At 46.7% G+C, this 23,664-nt stretch overlaps 2 protein-coding genes across 4 annotated transcripts in view; one reads left to right on the top strand and one right to left on the bottom strand.

Annotated features, from left to right (window-relative positions):
- Positions 1–23,664, bottom strand: part of LOC127051008 (NACHT, LRR and PYD domains-containing protein 3-like) — a 572,024-nt gene that overhangs the window by 166,056 nt on the left and 382,304 nt on the right. The gene's annotated exons all lie outside the window — the stretch shown is intronic.
- The window catches only part of LOC127051009 (NACHT, LRR and PYD domains-containing protein 3-like), a 166,566-nt gene that overhangs the window by 55,526 nt on the left and 87,376 nt on the right, over positions 1–23,664 (top strand). For all 3 annotated transcript variants that reach the window (XM_050952786.1, XM_050952785.1, XM_050952788.1), the window contains exon 6: positions 4,874–5,044. In XM_050952786.1, coding sequence (XP_050808743.1) covers positions 4,874–5,044 — 171 coding nt within the window. The remainder of the gene's footprint in view (positions 1–4,873; positions 5,045–23,664) is intronic.

Genomic DNA, 23,664 nt, shown 5'->3' with positions numbered 1-23,664 from the left:
GCTCTGTCTCTTGCCACAACCCCCTGCAGCCCAGGCACTAGGGGAGAAGAAGCCCATTACAATTTACTTAATAATAATAGAGATGAAATTGCTGCACGTGGTGGGATTCTACACAAAGGACATTGGCCCAATACCACACATTATGACATTAAAAATGCCAAGCATAACCCACAGCTGTAAGTGTCAATGTAGGGCTATTTGACAAATTTCCCATGGGACCAATTTAGTGAATCCATGTTGACTGTTCCTGATCACCCTCCTTTCCTCCAAGTGCTTCAAAATGGATTCCTCGATGACCTGCATGTGAGGGTTTTTTGTTTTTATTTTTGTTCACTGTATAAGCTGTCCAACTAGTAAAAAATTTTCAAATAGAGACACAACTTAGATAAATTCCTAACCCACTTGCAGAGGTAGATGGCATCAGGGCTGTAATGTAACTTCACACTTTAAAAAAAATGGCTTTTATATGCATTCTAAGACTTTAACTGCAGGTGATGGCATTTGAAGGAACTCTACTGTGAAAAAACAAGATCTGTAAAGTTAACATAAAGCTGCTTAGCTATGGTGCAGGGTTTGGTTTATTTAGAATACAGAGTAGATTTGGTGTTGACTAGACATGGTCAATCATGTTTCATGTCTGTAAAATACAGATGTGGATTGAACTTTGGATTCCTGGCCTTTAGGCAGAGAGGCGCATTTAGTGCTCTATTATTCACTAGCTGCCTCTGTCCCAAAGGGGCTCCTTCAGAAGCTGGAGAATGCCAGAGTTTAGGGATGCTCCAGCTACATCCCATCCCCCTGGCCACTGTCTCTATGCTGGTATGTGGGAGTGGGGGCATGGTGAAGGAATCACTATTGGGTAGAGTTGCCATCAGAGGCTTCTGTACAGAGAGAATCATTCTGTGGCTATGGAAGAGCAGTTTAGGATCGCTGTGCACTGCTGGTCCATCAAATATTATTTTCTTTCATCTACTCACTTTTCACCTTCTACCAAACCTTCCATACAAGGGGAAGTGTAATAATTTCCCTACAAAAAGACAACTTAAGATTTAAAGTTATAAATGCCTCTCAATTAACTCGAAACACTGTTAAAACATCTGCAGTATGTTGTTATGCTGGAAGATGTTAATGGCTGCCAGCAGCCACAGGACAGGTTAAAACTGATGGGTCTGACACCAGACTTCATTGAGGCTAAACAGGGGGACCAATTAAATGTCCTTTTATACAGTAATAGCAGAAACAATAGGAACCAGATGTTGAAACAATAGGCCACATGGAAAGGCAGATGAGAAGTTTCGCCATCCAGTCTGAGAAGTTTTTCTGAAGTCTGGTTGCAAATGCAGGGGTAGGAGATGTGTTTGGTGGCAGCTGTGTCTGTGTGTGCTATAGCCAGTAAGGGATGTAAGCCATGAGAGTGTGATCAGAAGATGAGAGAAGCAGTGGAGAGCTTGACCTTGAGAAGGAGCCCCGAGAGACAGAGCTCCTTGAGCACTGCAGTTGCTGGAAAGGCAGGCTTGGGAATTTCTGAGCCCAGACCTTTTTAAAAAATGTATTAAAATATTTCTTTCCTTTTTGTCTGGCAGATAAATAATCAGGCTGTCAACATTTAAATCTCCACTGAGCCCACTGTTATTCCCAACCCAGTTGTTGTGCCCTTGAGAAAATAAATTGTTCCTCCCATTGCATCAATTGATTTTCAATCTGAAAGGGCATATGTTTAGCGAATGTTATGGCCCCTCCTCTTTTTGTTTCTTTGGCTAAAGAAAAAGAATCTGCAGAAATAAATTACCTCTAATGCCCATTAAAGCCTCTCACCCTGAGAATCAGGCTCCTGTAATAGAATGTTCTGGAAGTAGGAACTTTTTTGTTTTGTTTTTTTCTTTGATTTCTGCCCATTCCTTTGACATTCAAAATGTTGTTTTAAAGGGTAGAACTACTGATAATAATAATAATAATTTATTTATCTGAAGATTTTAAAACCTATGTGTGCGTGTGACATATCATTGTATAAGCCAGACTTATGAGCAGCCTTACAATGCCTTGCTGAAGTAGCTCCCACCTGGACCATTAGCAATCCGCCTGCCAGCATGCAGCCCACACCTTGAGTCTGTGTGTAACTGCAGCCTGCCAGCCGCACTTGGGTTACCCTCTTCTTCTCACCAGTCTTGGTTATATTTCAGAGTGACCCCAACACACCCCAGTCCCAGATTTCCCCCAAAATGTGTGTTCTGTACTGTCATACCCTGTTCTGTAGAGTACAAATTATATAAAGTCTGTCATTTATTTCATAGAAATAATATGCCAGTTTACTATTTCAAATACTACGATTTAAACACACTGGATTAGATAAAACAATAAAACAAGTTTATTAACTACAAAAAGATTTTAAGTGAATACAAGGAATGAGGCATAAAGGTCAAAAATGGTTACAAGAAAAATAAAGATAAAATATTTACTAATACCAATTTAACAAGCTAAATTAGATTGAAAGCAAAGATTCCCACCACATGCTTCAGCAGATCACTGACCAAATTGTTAGGTCAGAACCCCTCCACCAGTCCAGTGCTACTTCCTTTGTGTTCCAGGTGCCATGAATTCAGTGGGCAGTGAGAGAGGTGTATTGTTGTGGTGTCTGCCTCTCCTTTTAATAGTCCTGTCTGCCCTTTGAGAAGCATTTCCAGTTGGGATTTGGGAGACAAAAAATCTATGGGGAAGGATGTGTCCTGCTGCTTTTCCCTCTCCCGTTTGACCGTCCTTTATCTCCCCTTCCTGCTTGATGACTGTTTCCTGAATACAAATTCTACGGAGCACACATTCCTGTGTTTGAGGCTGACCTGTTTGCCAACCTCAGTTTGGAATATGTGTTAGTAACACCGTACAGTGGAAGCTTATAACTTCACACGCAGCGTTGCCACACACATTTTACCAGGACAATAATGACCAGGAAATCATGAGTTCTTAAATGATACCTCACAAGGCATATTTTGGAGAAAGATTATTACAGTAGTTGATAAGATGTGGACACAGGTAATCTTGGCACAATTTTGGGTGATGGGGGTTGTTTTTGTTTAGTTTTTACTCTTTCTTTTCACTAAAGATTGAAATCCAGCTAGTCTTTTCCTGAAATTTATAATTGAGGATTAGTCCCCAGAAAGGCTGTCTGATGCATTGAATTCTGTTGTGGGAAATGACTCTCCCATTTCTAATTAACTTGTATAAAATGGTGTGCCTTGATATGGCATGATTTCCGTTTGTAGACTTCCACACCTATCCCATTTATTATTTCCCCTCCCTGCTCCTGCATTCTCTTTCATTTAATTCCAAAAATAAAATACCAAGATATCATATAAATCTGTCCCCAAATGGCAGCGGTTTCCTAAGACCCTGTACTCTCCAAATAACACTTGGACTAAAAGGGAAACAATCTAAGGGAAGTATATTCTCCATATATGGGACCTCAGCCCTCCACCCCAGAGATAAACTACCATCAGATCTTTTGAGATAAAGGTGGAGGATTTACACAGAACCCGAGAGGGCCCCTCTGATTCCCTTGCTCTTTTCTCCAGTCTCCTCCAGCCCTGATCTCCCACTTACACATGCCCCCTTCATATCCTTTATTTTCTCTATTTTTTAATACAAAATACAGCTACCACAGAGTTTTGCCCACTCCAGTTAAACCAACTTAAGACAATTTGCTTTACAGTGTTGAGATAGTTACCGTTCATCTGCTTGTTCTGAACGACTTCCAATAATTCACTTCTGGTTAATATTTAGGGCATGGCTACATTTGCAGATGTAGAGCACTGTGAGTTAAACCAGCCCTCGGAGACCGCAGCAGGGAAAGCGCTGCTGAGCGTTCACACTGTCAGCTGCAAGCACAGTGACGTGGCCACATTTGCGGCACTTGCAGCGGTATTGGGAATGGTGCATTATGGGCAGGTATCCCACAGAGCACCTCTTCCCATTCTGGCAGTGCAGCTTGTGGGAAAGTGGTGGGGGTGGATAGTGGTCACAGCCAAGCTGCTGCCATAGTTTCACATTTCACCAGTGTTTCTGGAGCAGGCCCTGCCAACAGAGTCACATGGTCACCCTCCTCTCAGGAGCTCTTCTTCCCCAAACTTTGGGGATCCCCCTGGTTGTGGGGCTGTTCCCGCTTTATCTTCCAATCCCCCCAGCATTTGGTTCCTGATCTCAGTGGAAGGTGGGTATGATGCCGCCAGTGCTGGGCCTCACAGCTGCCTCCCCTCCCCAGGCCTGAGGCTCAGAGCCCGGGGCAGAGATAGGAGATGTCTGCGTCCTGCAAGGCAGCAGCAGAGCTTGTGTCTGGGGTGTGGAGGGGCAGGATCTCCCAGCTCCTCCTGCTCTGAGCCTGGCTCAGCTGCCTGGGGAGGGGGCTCCCCTACAGCCTCCCTGTAGCAATAGGCCTGCTCTGATTCCATCACACCACTGCGGGGCTGATCAGTGGCAAGTCCAACCTGATTGGCTGAGATCTGGGTAGGTGGGACTTAGGGTGCCCAGATGGCTGCCCCTTGAATTCTGGTTGGTCAGTGGAAAGGGTGAGGGACGGTGCTATGTGAGGAATTTTACTCTAAACTTTAATCCTCATTGGTCAATGGCAGAGGTTTAAGGATTGGGGTTTTTGGGCCATTCACGGTGCTGATTGGTCAAGAGTCAAGTGCAAGGCGTGGGGCTTAGGCAGGAAGTCCCACCCCACACTGGTTCCTTATTGCAATAAGGTGGGGTTTGGGAGAGTCGGTGGAGCATGTGGATTGGCCAGGGAGAGGGGCTGGTGGGCAGGTCCACCTGTTAGAACAGCTGTGATGAGCCCCCTTCACACTGTGATCCCCCTTCTCTGTATTTCTGTCTCCTGCAGCTTGTGGAAATGTCGTCTCACAGACGCTGCCTGTGGGGATCTTGCCGCTGTTCTCAGAACCAGCCAGAGCCTGACAGAGCTCAACCTCGGTGGTAATAAACTGGGAGATGCCGGTGTGAAGCTGCTTTGTGAGGGACTGAAGCACCCAAACTGCAAACTGGAGAGACTCTTGTAAGTAACATTTGGCCTCCTCTGTGTAAAGTGCTTGACACAGTGAGAGACGGTGGAGAGGAGGAGAATTTTTTTTTTTCTCTGTTTCACTCTGATGTTTGTCAGGGGCTGAGAGTCACCTCGTTACCTCCCAGCCTACAGCCAATGGGAGGTCTTACTAGTAGTACCTGAGTGTCAGCTCCCGGGCATAGGAAGCCTTTCACTCACTCAAGCACTCTCCTCTGGGCTATGCTAGCCCCAGCTTTGCCTTCCAGGCTGACATGAGGGGCACCTTAAACACTGACTCCCTAATTCAGTCTCCTATGATATCCAGCCCCTGACTCTGGCTACTCACAGAATGACCAGTATCTGTGCACCCAATGATGCTGTGTACTCCAGTTTATCAGTGTTACCTTAGCCACTGCTCCTGTACACCACACAGCACTTGTGAACACTTATCATAAAAACTAATGTAGGTTTATTTAAGAAAGAACAAAGATTTATCCAGGAAAGAGAGAAGGCGATTTAAAAACTGGTTGTAACACAAAACAAAATCCTAAAGCATGAACCTTGATCTACACTTGTCAATATTTACCTGTCCTATATAATGAACTAGGTTTTCCCCACAAAGTTCAGTCAGTTGCAGAACTAGCTGGTTCCATAAGAACCAGGATCCGAATATTCAGGACGGCTCCCTGAACTCCTCAAAGCTCTCCTTAGTAAATTCAGAGTGCCTTTGCCTGCACTCTCTTATACTGAAAACTATCATTTGTTATATTCAAAGCCAGGCTGATCCCCTGCCTGCTGTGATGTTCCTTTTCACCTCCTAGTGGTTTTGATCATTTGCCATGGTCTCTGATTGTTTTCCATTGAATGTTCTGGGATGTGGCAACGGTAGACAACACACTTTCTGTAGATGCATTACATGTTACACTTGACGAATAAATATCCGGTAAGATGTGTTTTTTGTAGTAAGTTTGTCTGGTCAGAGGTGAGATCTGTTTGCAGCGAACAGGGGACTCTTTGCCAAGGGTGCTCTGTGTCACACCAACCCAATTTTCTTTTCTCTTATTACACAATCTCCATTTCATGCTAACCCTCTTATTGTTTCTGACAAGGGCTTTAGCGAAGAAGTAATCTTGCATTTTGCTCTGACCATGGCCAGGCCAGGGCTCAGTCTGATCCCCTGTCAGAAGGCCTTCTACAGCTGAGTTCTAGCTGTTGAGAACACTCTGCTCCAATGCCCTGGAGTCAGAATCTGGTCATCTCCAGTGGTATTGTCCCTGTGGAGCACAACTGAGACTGTCTGCTATAGGCCATTGGCCTTGGCAGCAACAGCACAACTCCGTACCATACCTACAACACTGCACAGCTGCACACAAACGTGCGTACAACAGTGCACAAGAGATTCCATCACCTCTGGTGTTTAACCTGCAGAGAGGAAATACAATCACATATTTTCCACCACCACATCACTCTGCACTGTTTTAGCACACGCTTTGGCAAAGCAGCTGCAGTTGTGCACTCCCAGTGAAGTTCCACACTGCCACTGCCCGTCCTTCCAAGAGCATTTTGATAATTCAGAATCACTGGGCTCAACACAGGGGAATTTAGGGGAAATGTAATGGCCTGTGATGTGCAGGAGGGCAGACTAGATGAGCTAATGATTTCTTGTGGCCTTAAACTCTGTGAAGCGAGTACAGTCATCTGCCAAGCCGCTCACTGGAGTTAGTTGCAAAAACTCATAATTTTGATTAAAAAGTGAATGAAGTGCTAAGCAAAATACTCCAAATAGAACTTTTTCCATTTATCAGGAAGTAGTGCCACTCGTATGCCAGCCCAACAACTGAGGGGAGACTCAGTGGTCTCTGCTTGGCCTGGCCTCAAATACCCACCACTCAGATTTACAAATACAGAATGAATGAGAAATATAATATTATAGCGTTAGAACTTCAAACATGTATCAACTTAAAAAAATTGTTTGGTGCATTGGGAATTCTTGTGCAAAAACATAAAATGCTACACCAAGGCAGTGCTGACTAGTCCCTGATTTATGTGCATGAAGACAGACACCCCACAATGTATAATGACTGCCTGTTGACAGCATCAGCAGCAATTTCCACGCTCCTGAGATTTGCTAAAGAGAACACAGAGCACAGTAATGAATTAACACTCTGCAATCCCCCAACCCAACTAAATCCTCTTTTCAATGGTTCTCCATCACACACTGAATGCTTCCAGCCCCAAGGGACTCCACTATAGCAGGTGGGGTAGAACTACAGGTGAGCATTCACTGGGTTGCGTGGAGGACCTCCCAAGATATTCTTCCTTTGGGCCCAGAGCACTCTCCTCTCTAGCTCCTAAAGGAAAACACAGGATAGAGTGAAACTCAGTTTAACTACTAAACAAGCAAAACAGCTGAAAAAAATAACAAAATTTAAACACACAAGCAAACTCTGTCGAAAAAACTAACAAACATGATTGAAGAAATGAATTAGAGGAAAACAAATCCAGCTCCTCACCACCCTGAGCACCAACCCCCAAAGCTGTCGATACTCTTCATGATCTACTCTGGGCCTCCAGGCCCAGAAACTATATGGTTGTTGGGGGAGTGGCAGTAAGAGCGGCTGACCCTCTTTCATGGCATCTACAAGTGTGAGAGTGCACAACACATGTGCAGATCCTTGTGCAGGACACAACCATTTAAAGCAGGCAATGTGGCAAACCAAAAAAAAGTGTGATGAAGTGCACACAGATACTATAAGCTGTAGACATTATGTGGTTGCTCCAGGAAGCAGTGTGAGGAAATGCAGGGCTGGTGCAACAACCCACAGGCCCTGCAACATTTACAGAGTACACTCTTAGTGAATGTAGTACATTGTGTGCACCCAATTTAGAATGGCTAGTGTGGATGCACTACATCATTGCAGCTTCCCAGTTCAGTCACACTGATGCAAGTTGCAATGTGGAGTTCTCTAGTGTACACGTTAGATCATAATCTATTTAGGGTCTTGATAATTAGCACAAGGACTTTGAATTTAGTCTGAAAGGGAATGGGAAACCAATTGACTCGGTGGAGCATCAGAGAGAGGGGCTTGCATCAGCCATCGTTGCTTAAAAAAGGAGCTGTTGCTACCTGAATGTGGTACATATTTCCGCTCCCAGGCATAGTAACTTGTATCAGTCTAACAATATTCACTGAGGTCTAGCCATTGCTTGGCAACATTTGTGGTTCAATATTAAAAAGTATTTAAGAGACCAAATAACCGAGCTTAGCTTAGTTTATTAATAATAAGGGACAAAGCACTACAATATAATAAGGAAACATACTGTGACAGACCCAGGCCAGTGTGGTACAGGAGTCTGGTAAAGGGCAAATATACTGGTCACTGGCTGAGTAGTTTTCTGTTCCCTGAGTGACTAGAGCAGGGGCTGCACTGGAGTAATCAGGAACCTGCTAGAACCAATTAAGGCAGACAGGCTGATTAGAACACCTGCAGCCAATCAAGCTGGCTAGTCAGGGCACCAGGGTTTAAAAAGGAGCTCACTACAGTCAGGGAGGGAGGAGCTAGAGGAGAGGAAGTGCATGTGAGGAGCTGGGAGCAAGAGGCACAAGGAGCTGAGAGTGAGAGGGTGTGCTGCTGAAGGACTACGGAGTACAAGTGTTATCAGACACCAGGAGGAAGGTCCTGTGGTGAGGATAAAGAGATGTTTGGAGGAGGCCATGGGGAAGTAGCCCAGGGAGTTGTAGCTGTCATGCAGCTGTTACAAGAGGCACTATAGACAGCTGCAATCCACAGGGCCCTGGGCTGGAACCCGGAGTAGAGGACGGGTCCGGATTCCCCTCAAACCTCCCAACTTCTGATCAGACACAGGAGGAGTTGATCCAGACTGTGGGGAAGATCACTGAGGTGAGCAAATCTGCCAATAAGCACAGGACCCGCCAAGGTAGAGGTGGAACTTTGTCACAACTGGTGTCAGGGGTGGGATCTGATGTGCACAGTGCGGCAGAAGAGGGAGGGTGATTTAAAAAAAAAAGGTAGAGGTTTTTTTTTTTTTCACCACAATGGATGACTTAGTATGGGCATTGATACAAGCTACAGCAGCCCAGCAGGAGGCTACCCGTGTCCAGGCAGCTGCCCAACAGGAGGCAGTGCGGCTGCAGCAAGAGACTAATCGCCTGCTGATGGACCAGGCTTCTCAAGACCGAGCTGGTAAACCAGGTAAAGACCCTTACAGAGCTGAACCGCGGCCATGATAGGACGCAGATCATATGGGCCAGCCATTGGCTGCAGAAAATGACACGGGAGGATGACGTAGAGGCATATCTTCTGGCCTTTGAGAGGACAGCCCTACGGGATGCCTGGCCTCGAGATCAGTGGTCTGGCATCCTTGCTCCATTCCTGTGTGGAGAGGCCCAGAAGGCTTACTATGATCTGCCTGAAGAGGCTGCAGCAGACTACCCCCAGCTGAAAGCAGAGATCCTGGCCAGATCTGGGGTAACGACTGCAGTGCAGGCCCAGCGGTATCATGAGTGGAGGTACCAGGAAAATAAAACCCCATGGTCCCAATTGTATGACCTCATCCATCTCGCACGAAAGTGGTTGTGAATGGAATCCCAGAATCCAGAAGAGATACTAGAGGTTCTGGTCATCGACCAATACATGAGGGGACTAACGCCAGACCTTCGTGCCTGGGTAAGCCAGAACGAACCCTCCACCTATGATGAGGTTGTGGCACTGGTAGAAAGGCGAAGGACAGCGAGGGAGCTGACCCGACCAGTTAAGGAAGAGGCACCCCAGGTTAAACTAGCAGCACTAAGCCCTAGAGCTCGAGTGACGGGGCCACCAGGGGAGCCCAGGTGGAAAAAGAGAGGGGCTGAAGGCCCACCAGAAGCCACAAAGAGTCAGAGCACTGAGAGAGAAGAGGATCGTGATGTTAGACTGCCCAAACCAAGAGACCGGGGAATGCCTAAGGCCCCATACAGATGTTATGCCTGCGAGGAGTGGGGACATATAGCTGCACAGTGTCCCAATGCTGAGGAGCCTATGCAGTGTAACCTGGGGAACTGGGCAGACCCATGCTCCCTAATCCACCTTGTGGGGGTCTCACTAACCCCACATATGTACACCAGACCAGTAGAACTAAATGGGGTAGAGACCACAGCACTGGTTGATTCGGGGAGTGCCATCGCGCTTGTCTCGGGGAAGCTTGTGAAGTGTAGTCAGCTGCTGCGGGCTAAGTGTACGGGGATAACATGCGTCCATGGGACAGTTGGTTATTACCCCACCATCCCAGTAAAAATTGAGATTCAGGGGAACACTACTGAGGTAGCAGCAGGTGTAGTCCCTAAACTCCCATACCCGGTGCTCATAGGGAGGAACTTCCCACGGTTTGGAGACTTACTGCCAGTAGGAGGATTGGAGAAAGAGGGGAATCCTGAAGTTAGCGAGGCATCCACAGTAGACTGTCAACCCCCAGTCTTCTCTGAAATGTCCCCAGATTTATTTTCCATTCCCAGACATGGTAGAAAATCGAAAAGGGAAAGGAGGGCAGCTAAAGCTTTGGGAACCTGAATACTGGACCAAGGCCAGAGGGTCGCTCTCGTAGGTAGGCGGACCCGAGCAGCTGAAAAGGAGGCCACCCAGGAGGGAGAAGCTCCTGAGTCTGAGCCCCACCCTAATGCTTCTGAACCAGTAGAGGCAACAGAGACTGGGTCCCTAGATCTTGGGCAGATTAGCCCCGGAAGAGGAAATTTTGGACAGGACCAGGCTGAAGACCCAAGGTACAACAACATTAGAAAGGAGGTGACTGAAATAGATGGGGTGCCCGTGGAAGGGAGAACACAGGGACCAGGACCCTACTTCATAATGAAGAAGAATCTCTTATACTGAGTTGCATCAGTACAGGGGCAGAAGGTACAGCAGATCTTAGTACTTCAAAAACACCAGAATGCTGTATTAAGTCTTGCGCATAGTCATCTTTTTGGGGGGCACTTAGGGGTAGAGAAGACCCTGGCACGAGTCCTACAGCGGTTCCTCTGGCACGGAGTACATGAAGAAATGCGAAGGTACTGTGCATCCTGCCCAGAATGTCAGCTGCACAGTCCCCGTCCCCACCTGAGGGCACCTTTAGTACCCCTTCCCATCATAGAGGTCCCCTTTGAGCGAATAGCCATGGACCTAGTGGGACCCCTGGAGAAGACGGTTCGGGGCCACCAATATATACTTGTTGTTTTGGACTATGCTACTTGCTACCAAGAAGCCATCCCCCTGCGGAACACAGCCTCTAAGACGATAGCCAAAGAGCTGGTGGGGATCTTTGCCTGAGTGGGGCTACCAAAGGAGATATTAACAGACCAAGGAACCCCATTTATGTCAAAGCTAATGAAGGACCTCTGTACGCTGCTCCATATACATACCCTGAGAACTTCAGTTTACCATCTGCAGACTGATGAGTTGGTAGAAAGGTTTAATCGAACCCTCAAGGCTATGATAAGGAAGGTGGTAAGTCGGAACAGGAAGGACTGGAATGCCCTACTGCCCTACCTTATGTTCGCTACCCAGGAGGTACCTCAGGCCTCAACTGAGTTTTCCCCATTCGAGTTATTATACGGACGTCACCCCTGTGGCATACTAGATATCGCCAAAGAGATTTGGGAAGAGGAACCCAATGAGGGGAGAAATATAACAGAACATGTAATACAGATGCGAGACCGGATAGCCCGTGTCACCCCTATTGTACGGAAACATTTGGAAAAGGCACAGGAGGCCCAGAGAACCTATTACAATCACCAGGCAAAAATCCGACAGTTCCAACCAGGGAATCGGGTGATGGTGTTGGTACCCACGGCAGAAAGCAAGCTTCTGGCCCAATGGCAGGGGCCCTATGAGGTGGTTGAACCCGTGGAGGAAGTAACCTACAAGGTGCGGCAGCCAGGACGCCAAAAACAAGAACAGATTTATCACATCAACCTTCTGAAACCCTGGCATGCGCAAGAGGCATGCATAAGTATCCGAAAAGACCTAACCCAGGAAAACAAGCCTTCCAAACAGGTAAGAGTGTCTCCCGATTTAAGACCAGACCAGAAGAATGAGGTGTCTGAGATGATCTTCCGGAACTAAGATGTGTTCTCGATAAAACCAGGTCCAACAACCGAGACATATCACCACATCGTCACGAACCGTGGGGCCAGAATATCAGTGAGGCCCTATCGGGTGCCAGCAGCCAAAAGGGAGGAAATAAAAGGAGAAATAAAAAAAATGCTGGAGTTAGGGATCATCGAAGAATCCCACAGTCAGTGGTCCAGCCCAATCGTGCTGGTGCCCAAACCTGATGGTACCACAAGGTTTTGCAATGACTTCCGGTGGCTAAACGAAGTATCCTAGTTCAACGCATACCCCGTACCTCGCATAGATGAGCTATTGGACCGTCTGGGGAATGCCCGGTACTTGACTACCCTAGACTTGACAAAGGGGTACTGGCAGATTCCCCTTGCGGAAGACGCAAAGGAAAAGACTGCGTTCTCTACACCAGAGGGCCTTTTTCAATACACTGTCCTCCCTTTTGGACTACATGGGGCCCCAGCTACTTTCCAGCGCCTCATGGTCAAGCTATTACGCCCGCATAACAGTTATACTGCTGCCTACTTGGACGATGTGGTCATTCATACCCCAGACTGGGAAACCCACCTAGAGAAGGTAGAGGCAGTCCTTGATATCTTCAGGCGAGCTGGTCTTACAGCAAACCCTGCCAAGTGCACTGTAGGGTTTACAGAGGCCAAATGTCTTGGCTACATTGTGGGAAAAGGTCTGGTAAAACCCCAAGTGAACAAGTTGGAGGCCATCCAAAATTGGCCCCGACCGCATCGCAAGAAACAAGTCCGGGCATTCCTAGGTGTAGTGGGGTATTACCGACGATTTATTCTCCACTTTGTCACAAGGGCAAGCCCCCTGACAGACCTAGTAAAAGCCCATGGACCTGATCTGGTCAGATGGTCTGACGCAGCAGAGGAAGCATTCACAGACCTCAGGAATGCCCTCTGCAGTAACCCTGTACTGATAGCCCCTGATTTCAGCAAGGAATTTATCCTGCAGACAGATGCATCGGAAGTAGGATCGGGGCTGTTCTATCACAGATGGTCGGGGAGGAGGAACACTCAATTCTGTATCTCAGTAGGAAACTCCTTCCGAGGGAACAAAAATATGCAGTGGTGGAGAGAGAGTGCCTCGCCGTAAAATGGGCCATGGAAGCATTGCGCTACTACTTGCTCGGGCGCAGATTTGTCCTCGTGACTGACCATGCCCCTCTTCAAAGGAGAAGAACACAAGGGTGACCAGGTGGTTCTTATCCCTCCAACCTTTCCAGTTCCGTGTGCAACACAGAGCAGAGAGCCGTCACAGTAATGCCGATGGCTTGTCACATGTCCACTGTCTGGCATCCCAAGCTGCCCAACCCCTTGGTGTTGAGCAGGGGGGAGGGATATGTGACAGACCCAGGCCAGTGTGACAGGAGTCTGGTACTGGTCACTGGCTGAGTAGTTTTCTGTTCTCTAAGTGACTAGAGCAGGGGCTGCACTGGAGTAATCAGGAACCTGCTAGAACCAATTAAGGCAGACAGGCTGATTAGAACACCTGCAGCCAATCAAGCTGGCTAGTCAGGGCACCAGGGTTTAAAAAGGAGCTCACTCCAGTCAGGGAGGGAGGAGCTAGAGGAGAGGAAGTGCGTGGGAGGAGCTGGGAGCAAGAGGCACAAGGAGCTGAGATTGAGAGGGTGTGCTGCTGAAGGACTACGGAGTACAAGTGTTATCAGACACCAGGAGGAAGGTCCTGTGGTGAGGATAAAGAGATGTTTGGAGGAGGCCATGGGGAAGTAGCCCAGGGAGTTGTAGCTGTCATGCAGCTGTTACAAGAGGCACTATAGACAGCTGCAATCCACAGGGCCCTGGGCTGGAACCCGGAGTAGAGGGCAGGTCCGGGTTCCCCCCAAACCTCCCAACTTCTGATCAGACACAGGAGGAGTTGATCCAGACTGTGGGGAAGATCACTGAGGTGAGCAAATCTGCCAATAAGCGCAGGACCCACCAAGGTAGAGGAGGAACTTTGTCACAATACATACACTCCTTCTGGGAATAAACTAATATCTCAGCATGTTCACCTTACACAGAAATTGTGCTTCAAAAATATGCACCCAAGATAGCACAGGATGGTTACTGACAAGTTAGAAAGCACTGCCTGTGTCACTCAGGACTAAAATTCACCAGTCAGCTTTTTACCTTTTCTTCCTGTATCATGGTGTATCTTTCTCTTTCTTTTAAATACTACATTACAAGAGCTATGAAGGCACTATCTAACTGTACTAGGATGTACAATGGAAGTATCATGCCTTCGATCAGTTTTATATTGCTAATGTCAAAAGCTATGTTTTGCCTTGTAGAGTACATATATTATATAGAGTTATATATTATCATAACCTGACACTTTCATCAGTGAACCCTGTTTTCTGTTGCTTATAACTTTGCTAACCATAACCATTTTGACTTACATTTTCCATGCCGGGTGTCTGCTTCAAGCTGGATATTTTTGTGAAATTTCAGCCTAAATGACTCATCCATTTTCATCCCCATGCTTTGGCGCAGGAATTTAAAATCTGCCCCAATTTCAAAAGTTATAAGCATTTGAAAAATCACTTTTGATGCTTAGTGGAGACTTATTTCAGCTTTACAGCTAGAATCTTCAAAGGTCCTTTCTTCACTGAGAATGCTCCACCCTGGAGCTCCAGAGGGCTGAGCCAGCTCTGACTGAGACTGGATTGGGGGATCCTGACTTCTGTCTTGAGGGGTGGCACTCCCCAGTCAGGAAGGGGTTAAAGAACTCATCTGGGCACATTCACCCCCAACCTGGCACACCTGTGAGACCTATTGCACCTGGAGATGGATGGCTCCTTGAAAGAGAGAATCACAGCCCAGTGCAGGTTGGCAGGGAACCTGCAGAAGAGATTCTGATGCCTGAACCCTCTGGAGAGGCAGAGGAACCATCTTGACTCTGCTTTGCTTTTCATTAGAGCCCAGGCGCTCAGCCTGGGCCCCTGACATGCAGAGTGTTAGTAACCCAGCCCTCTTCTCAGAGTCTATTTACCTTTTACCTTGCGAGGAACAGTGGGCTGAGCCCAGACTGTTTTGTGAGTTGCTGGATTATTTTCTTTGCTTTTTTCTGTCTTGGACTGTGGCCAGGCCTTAAAGGAGGAGAAGACACCTCCCAAAGACTGACAGCCAGGAGTCCGCACCCTGCACTCCAAACCAGAGCTATAGCAACACCTCCAGCCAGAAAGGAACCTTAGGGATGAGAGAGGTGCCCACCCTCACCATACAGGGGTGATCTAAAGGTATGAACTATCATAGAGTTTGAATAGGAATCACCAGTTTGCTCAGAAACTTCACACATTCTGCCCGGACAAGGACTTAGCCAAATAGTTCAATCTACTTCTCATCTCCAGCTTGGATCACTGTAATTCACTGCACCTAACACTCAGTCTAACACTGCACATGTTCCAGATGATAGAAGAGAACTCTCCACCTCTTCTGTGGTGTATGTCACTATGACCACATCAGATCAGTGCTCCAGTCCCTCCATTGGATGCCAGTCAGCTTCTACTGCCAGTTTAATGCCATCATTTTAATCCTCCATGAAACTCCAGAACCAAGCCCAGGACCAAAGATGACTCCCAGCCAGTAGGAGCAGACAGAAAAGCAGCCTCAGCAGAGACTGAATGACAATGATGTCATCAGACTGCCTGCTACAAGTTGTCACTCTAGACGTTCCTTCCTTTTTCTGATTGGCTGTTTCTTGCAACCCTGTCCTTTGTCCTCCCCTCACCGTCAGTGCACCTCAGCCTCTTTCCATGCTCCCCTCTTTCCTTCCTTCCCCCTCCCTTCTTTGTCCCATTCCATTCCTATCTCATTTCATTTAGCTAATCCCCACCTAGCAACCAGGGCCGGCTCTACTGTTTTCGCCGCCCCAAGCAGCGTGCCAAATTGCCGCTGCAGATGGTGGGGACGGTCCATGTGCCCTTAGGGCGGCACGTGCATTTCCACAGTGGCGGCAATTTGGCAGCAGCTTCTGTCTTCAGCTGGAAAACAGAAGCTGCACCGCCATGGACAGCTAAATATAGAAGCTGCCGCTGAATTGCCGCCACCACGGAAACACGCGTGCCACCCTAATGGCACACGGACTGCCTCCCCCCCCCGTGGCAGTAATTCAGTGCACTGCTTGGGGGCAAAAACACAGGGACTGCCGCTCCATGCAGATTGCTGTCCCAAGTACCTGCTTGGAATGCTGGTGCCTGGAGCCGGCCCTGCTAGCACCTCTCACCCAAAGAATTAAGGAAAATCCAAATGCAAAGACTCACCAATCTTCCCCCAGGGCAAAATAACAAACAATTGGTCACCATTGCAGCGTTCATTCTGCTTGTGTGTTCCATTCCTGTCCCCTCCCTTTTGTCTGTCTTGTCTAATTATATCATGAACTCTTCAGGGGAGGGACTAGTTACTACTCTCTACAGCTCCTAGCACAATGAGGCTCTGTTCTTGGGTGAGCCCCAGGCACCGCTGGAGTTACTACATTATGTTATTACATCATTCCTGTGCCAAAGTTGGAATACAGAGTGTAAACCAGTCTCTTCTATTCCCCTCTGTCCTTTGCTGCTGCTTCCATTTGTTCTAAGGTGTTGAGATGGACTATTCTGCCCTCCCTGCTAAAGCTTCTGCTCAAGATTTCCCTTGGGCACCCTTGTTTTCTCACAGAATTTGATTTCCATTTGATGACTTCATGTGGGAGTCTGTGTTGGCCTCTGGAGTATATGCCCCAAATATGGTCAGTGTGCCTTCAGATTGTGTTGGAAATGACTGGCTGGTTGGTGATTTCTCAGATCTTTTTGTTGATGATGACGTCTTTCCAACCAATGCCAAGAATCTTTTGTAGGCACTTGTTTTCAAAGGCATATAGTTTTCTGAGTAAAGCTTTGCAGCTCTCCAGCTCTCGCAGTCTTATGTTAACATCGAGATTATGTTTGAACTGAAGATTCTTGGTTTTGCTCTGGTGCTGAATATCTTTGGTTTCTATACATTGCTGAGTTTAGTAAATGCCTTTCCTATACTATTCCTATACAACTGTATTTGCTCCAAACCCTCAGACAGTGAGAAATACCTACAAGATCTTTATCGAACATTTCTAAAACTACAGTACCCACCTGGGGAAGTGAGGAAACAGATTGGCAGAGCAAGATGGATACCCAGAAGTCACCTACTACAGGACCAGGCCCAAAAGGAAAATAATAGAACACCACTGGCCATCACCTGCAGCCCCCAGCTAAAACTTCTTCAGCGCATCATCTAAAATCTACAACTTATCTTGGAAAACAGTCCCTCACTCTCATAGACCTTGGGAGGCAGGCCAATCCTCGCTTACAGACAGCCCACCAACCTGAAGGAGATACTCACCAGCAACTGCACACGACACCACAGAAACACTAACCCAGGAACCAATCCCTGCAATGAGCATCATTGCCTACTCTGTCCCCATATCTACTCTAGTGACACCATCATAGGGCCCAACCACATCAGCCACACCATCAGGGGCTCATTCACCTACACATCTACTAATGTGATATATGCCATCATGTGCCAGCAATGCCCCTCTGTCATGTATGTTGCCCAAACCAGACAGTCTCTATGTAAAAAAATAACTGGAAACAAATCAGACATCAGGAATGGTAACATACAAAAGACAGTAGAAGAACACTTCAATCTTCCTAAACATTCAATAACAGATTTAAAAGTAGCCATCCTTCCACAAAAAGACATCAAAAACAGGCTTCAAAGAGAAACTGCAGAGCTACAATTCATTTGCAAACTTAACACCATTAATTTGGGCTTCAGTAGGGACTGGGAGTGGCTGGCTCACTACAAAAGCAATTTTCCCTCTCTTGGTATTGACACCTCCTCACCAATTATTGTGAGTGGACCTCATCCACATTGTCTGAATTGGCCTTGTCAACACTGGTTCTTCACTTGTAAGATAATTCCCTTCTCTTCATGTGCCAATATATTTATGCCTGTATATGTAAATTTCACTCCATGCATCTGAAGAAGTGGATTTTTTACCCACAAAAACTTATGCCAAAATAAATATGTTAGTCTTTTAGGTGCCATCAGGACGACTCATGGTTTTTGTGGATAGAGGCTAACAGGGCTACCCCTCCAATACTTTCCTATACTTGATGTTACTTCCTTCTGGAGGTATCTGATGGTCAATATGGTGCTTCTGAGATAAGAAAGTAGAACAATTTGTCTTATAATTTTGCATTCTAATGTGCTGTTGCTGCATGACATCTGGGGTTCAAGGATGTTTGCTTTAGCATAATTAACTCTGCTTAGCCTGCTATTTTTCCCCAGTTGTCTGACTTTGTAAATTTTCAGGGCTCTTGCTTAGTAATGCAATACCATTAGCTAAGTCTCGGTCTTCCTGGCATTTGCTGTCTACCTATGCTATACTGGTATTTGTGTTACTAATACACTTCTGCATTTCTGCATCTTGTGCCTGTGTGTGTCAGTCCCAAGCCCAGATAAAGCGGGGAGGGTTGAGTGCAAGGCTAAACACGTAGCTTGTAAAAACACCTCATCAGTTATAGAAACAGAACCAGGCTACCATTCTGGTAAAAATGAACACTGTTGTCCCTTTGTGCTTCAAGGAGGCAACTAATGAAAGCCAGTCTCTGGAAACCAAGGCCCTGAAAAGTTGGATGCTGAAAGTAAGCGGACACTTCAGGGCTGGTTACTGGTATGTGAGAATAATATTTCATACATCAACGATCTTACAGATCATGAGAGTTATGGACAACTATAGACTTGAAATCCTGGGCATTGGTGAGAGCAGACTGAGAGATGTGGATTAGAAGTGCTTCAAGCAAGAGAAGAAACATCTGATTTACTCAGGGTGTAGTGACAACAAGCACTCAGAAGGAGTAGTTCTCATTATGACAGATTCTGCAGAAAAATCACTCATCGACTGGGAAGCTACTAACCAGCGCATCATTGACACCAGACTCCAAACCAGATTCCTAAAGTTGTCAGTTATACAGTGCTGTGCTCCAATGGAGGAACAGAGCAATGAGGATAAATGAGTTCTACTACTGTAATACAAACAATGATAATAATAATTAATAATACGGCTCTAACCCCAGATTGGTATGCTTCTCTGGGACACTGCCATTCACAAAGCGTAGGACCAAAGATGTGAGAGCTGGGAATGAAGCACTCTCGACCTCATCAGAGCCATCTCTGTTCTATGTCTAGACCTAAACCCAGCTGGATATTGCAATGGACTGTTGAAGCTGGATGTAGTTATTCAGTAGTTTCCTAATCAGATTGCTAGAAGGAATGTTACGCCATTGTGTACGCTCTGGAGAAGATATGCCCATATATTTGAGGACAGCATTTCCACCTGTAGACCAACCATGCTGCGCTGAAGTGACATCATACCATCAAGGAGAATAACAAGAAACTTCTTCAGTGGAGTTTTGCTCTCCAAGGTTTTGATTTTGAAATTCATCACATTTCAGGAGCTTCTAACAAAGTGGCTGATGCACTCTCCCATGAAAGTTGCCCAGAATCAGCTGGGTAAAAATGTCCCTTTATTCTAAGTCATTTTAGCCCTTGAAATGTGGACAATACTGTCTAATCTTCATATAATTGGTAGTAAAATTAAAGGTGTGTGTGTGTCTTATTAATTCTGTTTTCTCCTAGAGCTCCAGGAAGAAATCAGAGCCAGTGTGAAACAGGCTCTCCAGCACTGTCTGTGATTTGGGAGGCATGTCATGAATATAGGAGGAAGGGTAGCAACCTTTATGTATGCCAGCCCATTCTGTAGCATAAAATCCCTCCCTGGCAGCTGTACTGGATTGCCTTACGTGTAAGGGGTTAAGCAGTTCAAATGACCTAGTTGGCACCTGACCCAAAGGACAATGAGGAAAGAAGATACTTTCAAATCTGGGGGGAAGGATTTGTTTTGTTGTTCTGTGGGTTGTTCTCCCTCCGGACAGAGGGAAATGCCAGCAGGTACACTGTCTCCTAAAACCATACCTGGAATAATCCATCTAAAACCACAGGAACTGTGAGTAGGGCAGGGAAATGTGTTTGGTTATCTCTTGTTTTGGCTTGTGAATTTCCCTATGGTAGAGAGGTAGTTTCATTCCTGTTTTTGTAACTGTGAAGCTGACTCCAGAGGGAAATCCTCTATGTTTTAAATCTTTTTATTACCCTGTAAAAGTTACCTTCCATCTTGATTTTGCAGATGTGATTCTTTTACTTTTTTTTTTTATAAAAAATGTTTTTCTTTTAAGAACCGGATTGGTGCCAGCTCCAGGCACCAGCCAAGCAAGCTCGTGCTTGGGATAGCAGATTCTAAGAGACGACATTCCGTCCAAGCCTAGGGTGGCAGGGCCACCATTTTTTTTCTCTCTTTTTTTTCTTGTTTGCTGCTCCGGCCGCCCTGTAGGGGGCAGCGGCGCGGAGGAAGGGAGTGCCCTGCTGGGAGCTGGCTGCGCGCTCTGTCTGCCCCAGCCGGTGCCAGGTCTGCAGCAAGCCCGGCAGCCCATGTCCTTCCCTCCCCGCCAACCAGAGTGGCACGGAGCCCTCCTGGGAGACGGTGCGGTGGGAGGGGCCGAGTGGTGAGTGCCTTGACTGAAGGAAGCGCTGGCCACCCCCGCTTCTCTCTCTACCCCCACGCTACCTCCCCCTCCCCCCTGCTAGCCAGAGACGCACTCCACTGCCCATGTCTGCAACCAGGGAGTCCTGCTAGCTGAAAGTTTGCACCCTGGCTCCAGCCGCCCTGCAGGTTGTTGTTGTTGGTGGTGGGTTTTTTTGTGCTTCGCCTCTCCAGCCATCCCGCAGCTTTTTATTTATTTATTTATTTTATTTATTGCTTGGGGCAGCAAAAAGCCAGAAGACAAAGGGTCTGGTTTTGCTCACATTGCTGAAACAACTGGTTGGTATTTTATTCTCAAGCCCCCCCCCCCCAGAAATGGGAGTAAAGGAGCCTTGGGGATATATTAGCGGGATAGGAATTCCAAGTGACCCTTCCCTAATTTTTGTGTAAATCACTTGTTGTTGGCAGCAATACCAGTCCAAGGACAAGGAGGGAATTTGCCTTGGAGAAGTTTTAACCTAAGCTGGTAGAATATAAACGTAGGGGGTCTTTCATGTGGGTCCCTAAATCTGTACCCTAGAGTTTGGGTTGGGGGTTACCCTGACAGAGGTCAAGACAAAAAACAAAGATTTAAGTTTTTGCAAAGGGGGATTTTTTAGCTTACTTTATAAAATATTTGCATGACAGGATCTTGTTTCATCAACTTTGAGTGGAAACCAAACACTCTGGCCATTGAGCTACCAAATTTGGTGCTTGTACAAAAACTCTTCCACAATTTTAGGTCCACTTTACCAGTTAATGGGCTTCCTCCATCTCACTATTCACCACCAGATACACCATTGATTTGGTCAGCAGAACCTCCATATGCTTCTCCTTTAATCATGATTTGTGGCCCAGCAGTTCGATGGTCCAAATGATGCTCCTCAGCTACTGTCATGTGTGTGTATGGGAGGATGAGGGGAAGCTGTCTTGTTTGGCTTCCAGTGTTTCAACTAAAAATGTCTCCAATGAGCTTCTCTTGTCACCAAATGCACTATTGCCAATTTATTCTTCCCTGTGCTAACACTGGACCTCAGGTGCTAGCCGAATAAATTCCACGTTTTGTTTAGGTTTGTTGTATTTTATGCTACTGTAAAGTGACAGCTCTGAAATAGTTAATGTTCAGATCAGCTCCATGTTTAAACTCGGTGCCTGAGAGGTTTAAAATCTACAGTTACTCAGATTGTCTTGAATTTGGTGTGCCTCGTGGGTGCAAGGGGTTCTGTTTGTGACCAAAACTTGGGGTTCCTGCAATACAGCACCTCCCCCCAAGCTTTTCTTAAAGTTGACAAATTCTGGAAAGCTATTTATGCTCATAGATAAAGATCAATCCAGGGCTTAGCTCATCACAACAAGGTCTCAAATGGTCAAGGCTTTCCCAACAGAGGGCCTGGTACCCACAAGCACTTTGGAGGAAATCAGATTAAAACATTTTTGGAGAAAGAGTTTGCCTCTCCAGTAAGGCACTTAAGAAGTCTTGCACACCTATTTTTGTTCCTAATGGATTAAACTGAGTATGTGCAGAGACAGAGGCTACTATATGGAAAGTCAGCTATCCCAGGACCTGGGTGGCTCTGTGAATGTGTTATAGTAATTGCAGCAGAGTATCACCCCTGGCACTGTCAATTCAAATCCAATCTGGGGCAGAAATCTGAGGTAAAAGAAGCAGGTATATTGCTGCAATGTGCCTCTGTTAGAGGGGGACTTTTAATTTGGGGGGAAATAGAATCTGAGTATAGCAGAAGATGCTGAAACTATTGTGTGAAAAAAGCCATATAAGCAAATTCTCACTGGGAGAGGAGGTGATTGGGGTAAAAGAGTAGGTGGGAAGAAGGCTAAGGCTCAGATAATGGGGGTTTAGGGGCACAAAGGGAGAATGGTTTGTGTGTGCCATGATCTGGTTTTCCCCAATCCATCTACAGGGGTGTGACCTCCCCCTTCCCTGCTTCCATCATGTGAGCCAGCTTCAGGATGGGGCTTGCTTTTCCAGGGATCTGACCCCCTCTCCCTATTCCTTACGTGACTGGGAGTCCCTTGTTCCCCTGGTGGTGTCTGAACTCTTCTTCATGCTCCTGTGTAAGTGTGAGGCCCCATCACTGTCCCCTCATATGAGCCAGGTTCTGGATGGGACTTGCCTTTCTGGGGTATCTGAGCCCCTCTCCCTAACCCCTTCATGTAAATTGGAAATCACTTCCCCTTTGGAGGTGTCTGAGCCCCACGCCCTGTCCCTGCCTCCCAGTGTGTGCTTGGCTCTGGGAGCCCCTGTCCATCTATGGGAGTCTGACCCTCATCCGTCCCCCCCTCAAATGAGGCGGACTTGCCTGTTGGGGTATCTGAACCTGCTTCCTTATCCCGCATGTGAGCCAGGATCTCAGGAAGCCCTGCCCTCTAACTTAGAACAGGCATGCTCAGAGTATGCACCAAGAAAACACTTCTGAGACAAGATCATTTGACACACATCAGAAACTCTCCAGCACTGAGGGGGAAGGGAACACCCACAGAAATGAATGGAGCAGTTCACGTGTCTCAGAGCTCTTTTTTCAGGCTGTCTTAATCTCTATGAGATATTCTCTTTCAGCTGAGAACATCTCATTGAGATTAATGGGCCACTTGCTACGCCTCTGAGCCTTCAACTTTTTGGTGTGAAACTTGCCCTGGGTACAAATCTGAGAATGAACTGTAAATATCTGGGAAAAAAAATAAATTAAGGTAAATGCCCACAGACCCTTAACTCTGCCCTCTCTGAGTGATGACTCAGAATACCTATAACACACTCACTTGCACTCCGCCTTTTCATTGTGATGGACAGGTGCAACCTGGCCTTGTCCTGCACTCAGACACTGAGCTTACTCTCCTGAGAGAATGCCACAGTTATAAAATTTAACAACCGCTTCATACCCT

This window comes from Gopherus flavomarginatus, chromosome 5 (genome assembly GCF_025201925.1).
Source record: "Gopherus flavomarginatus isolate rGopFla2 chromosome 5, rGopFla2.mat.asm, whole genome shotgun sequence".
NCBI classification, from domain to species: domain Eukaryota; kingdom Metazoa; phylum Chordata; order Testudines; family Testudinidae; genus Gopherus; species Gopherus flavomarginatus.
Note: the sequence above shows the minus strand (reverse complement) of the source record. Positions and strands in the feature narration are given on the sequence as shown.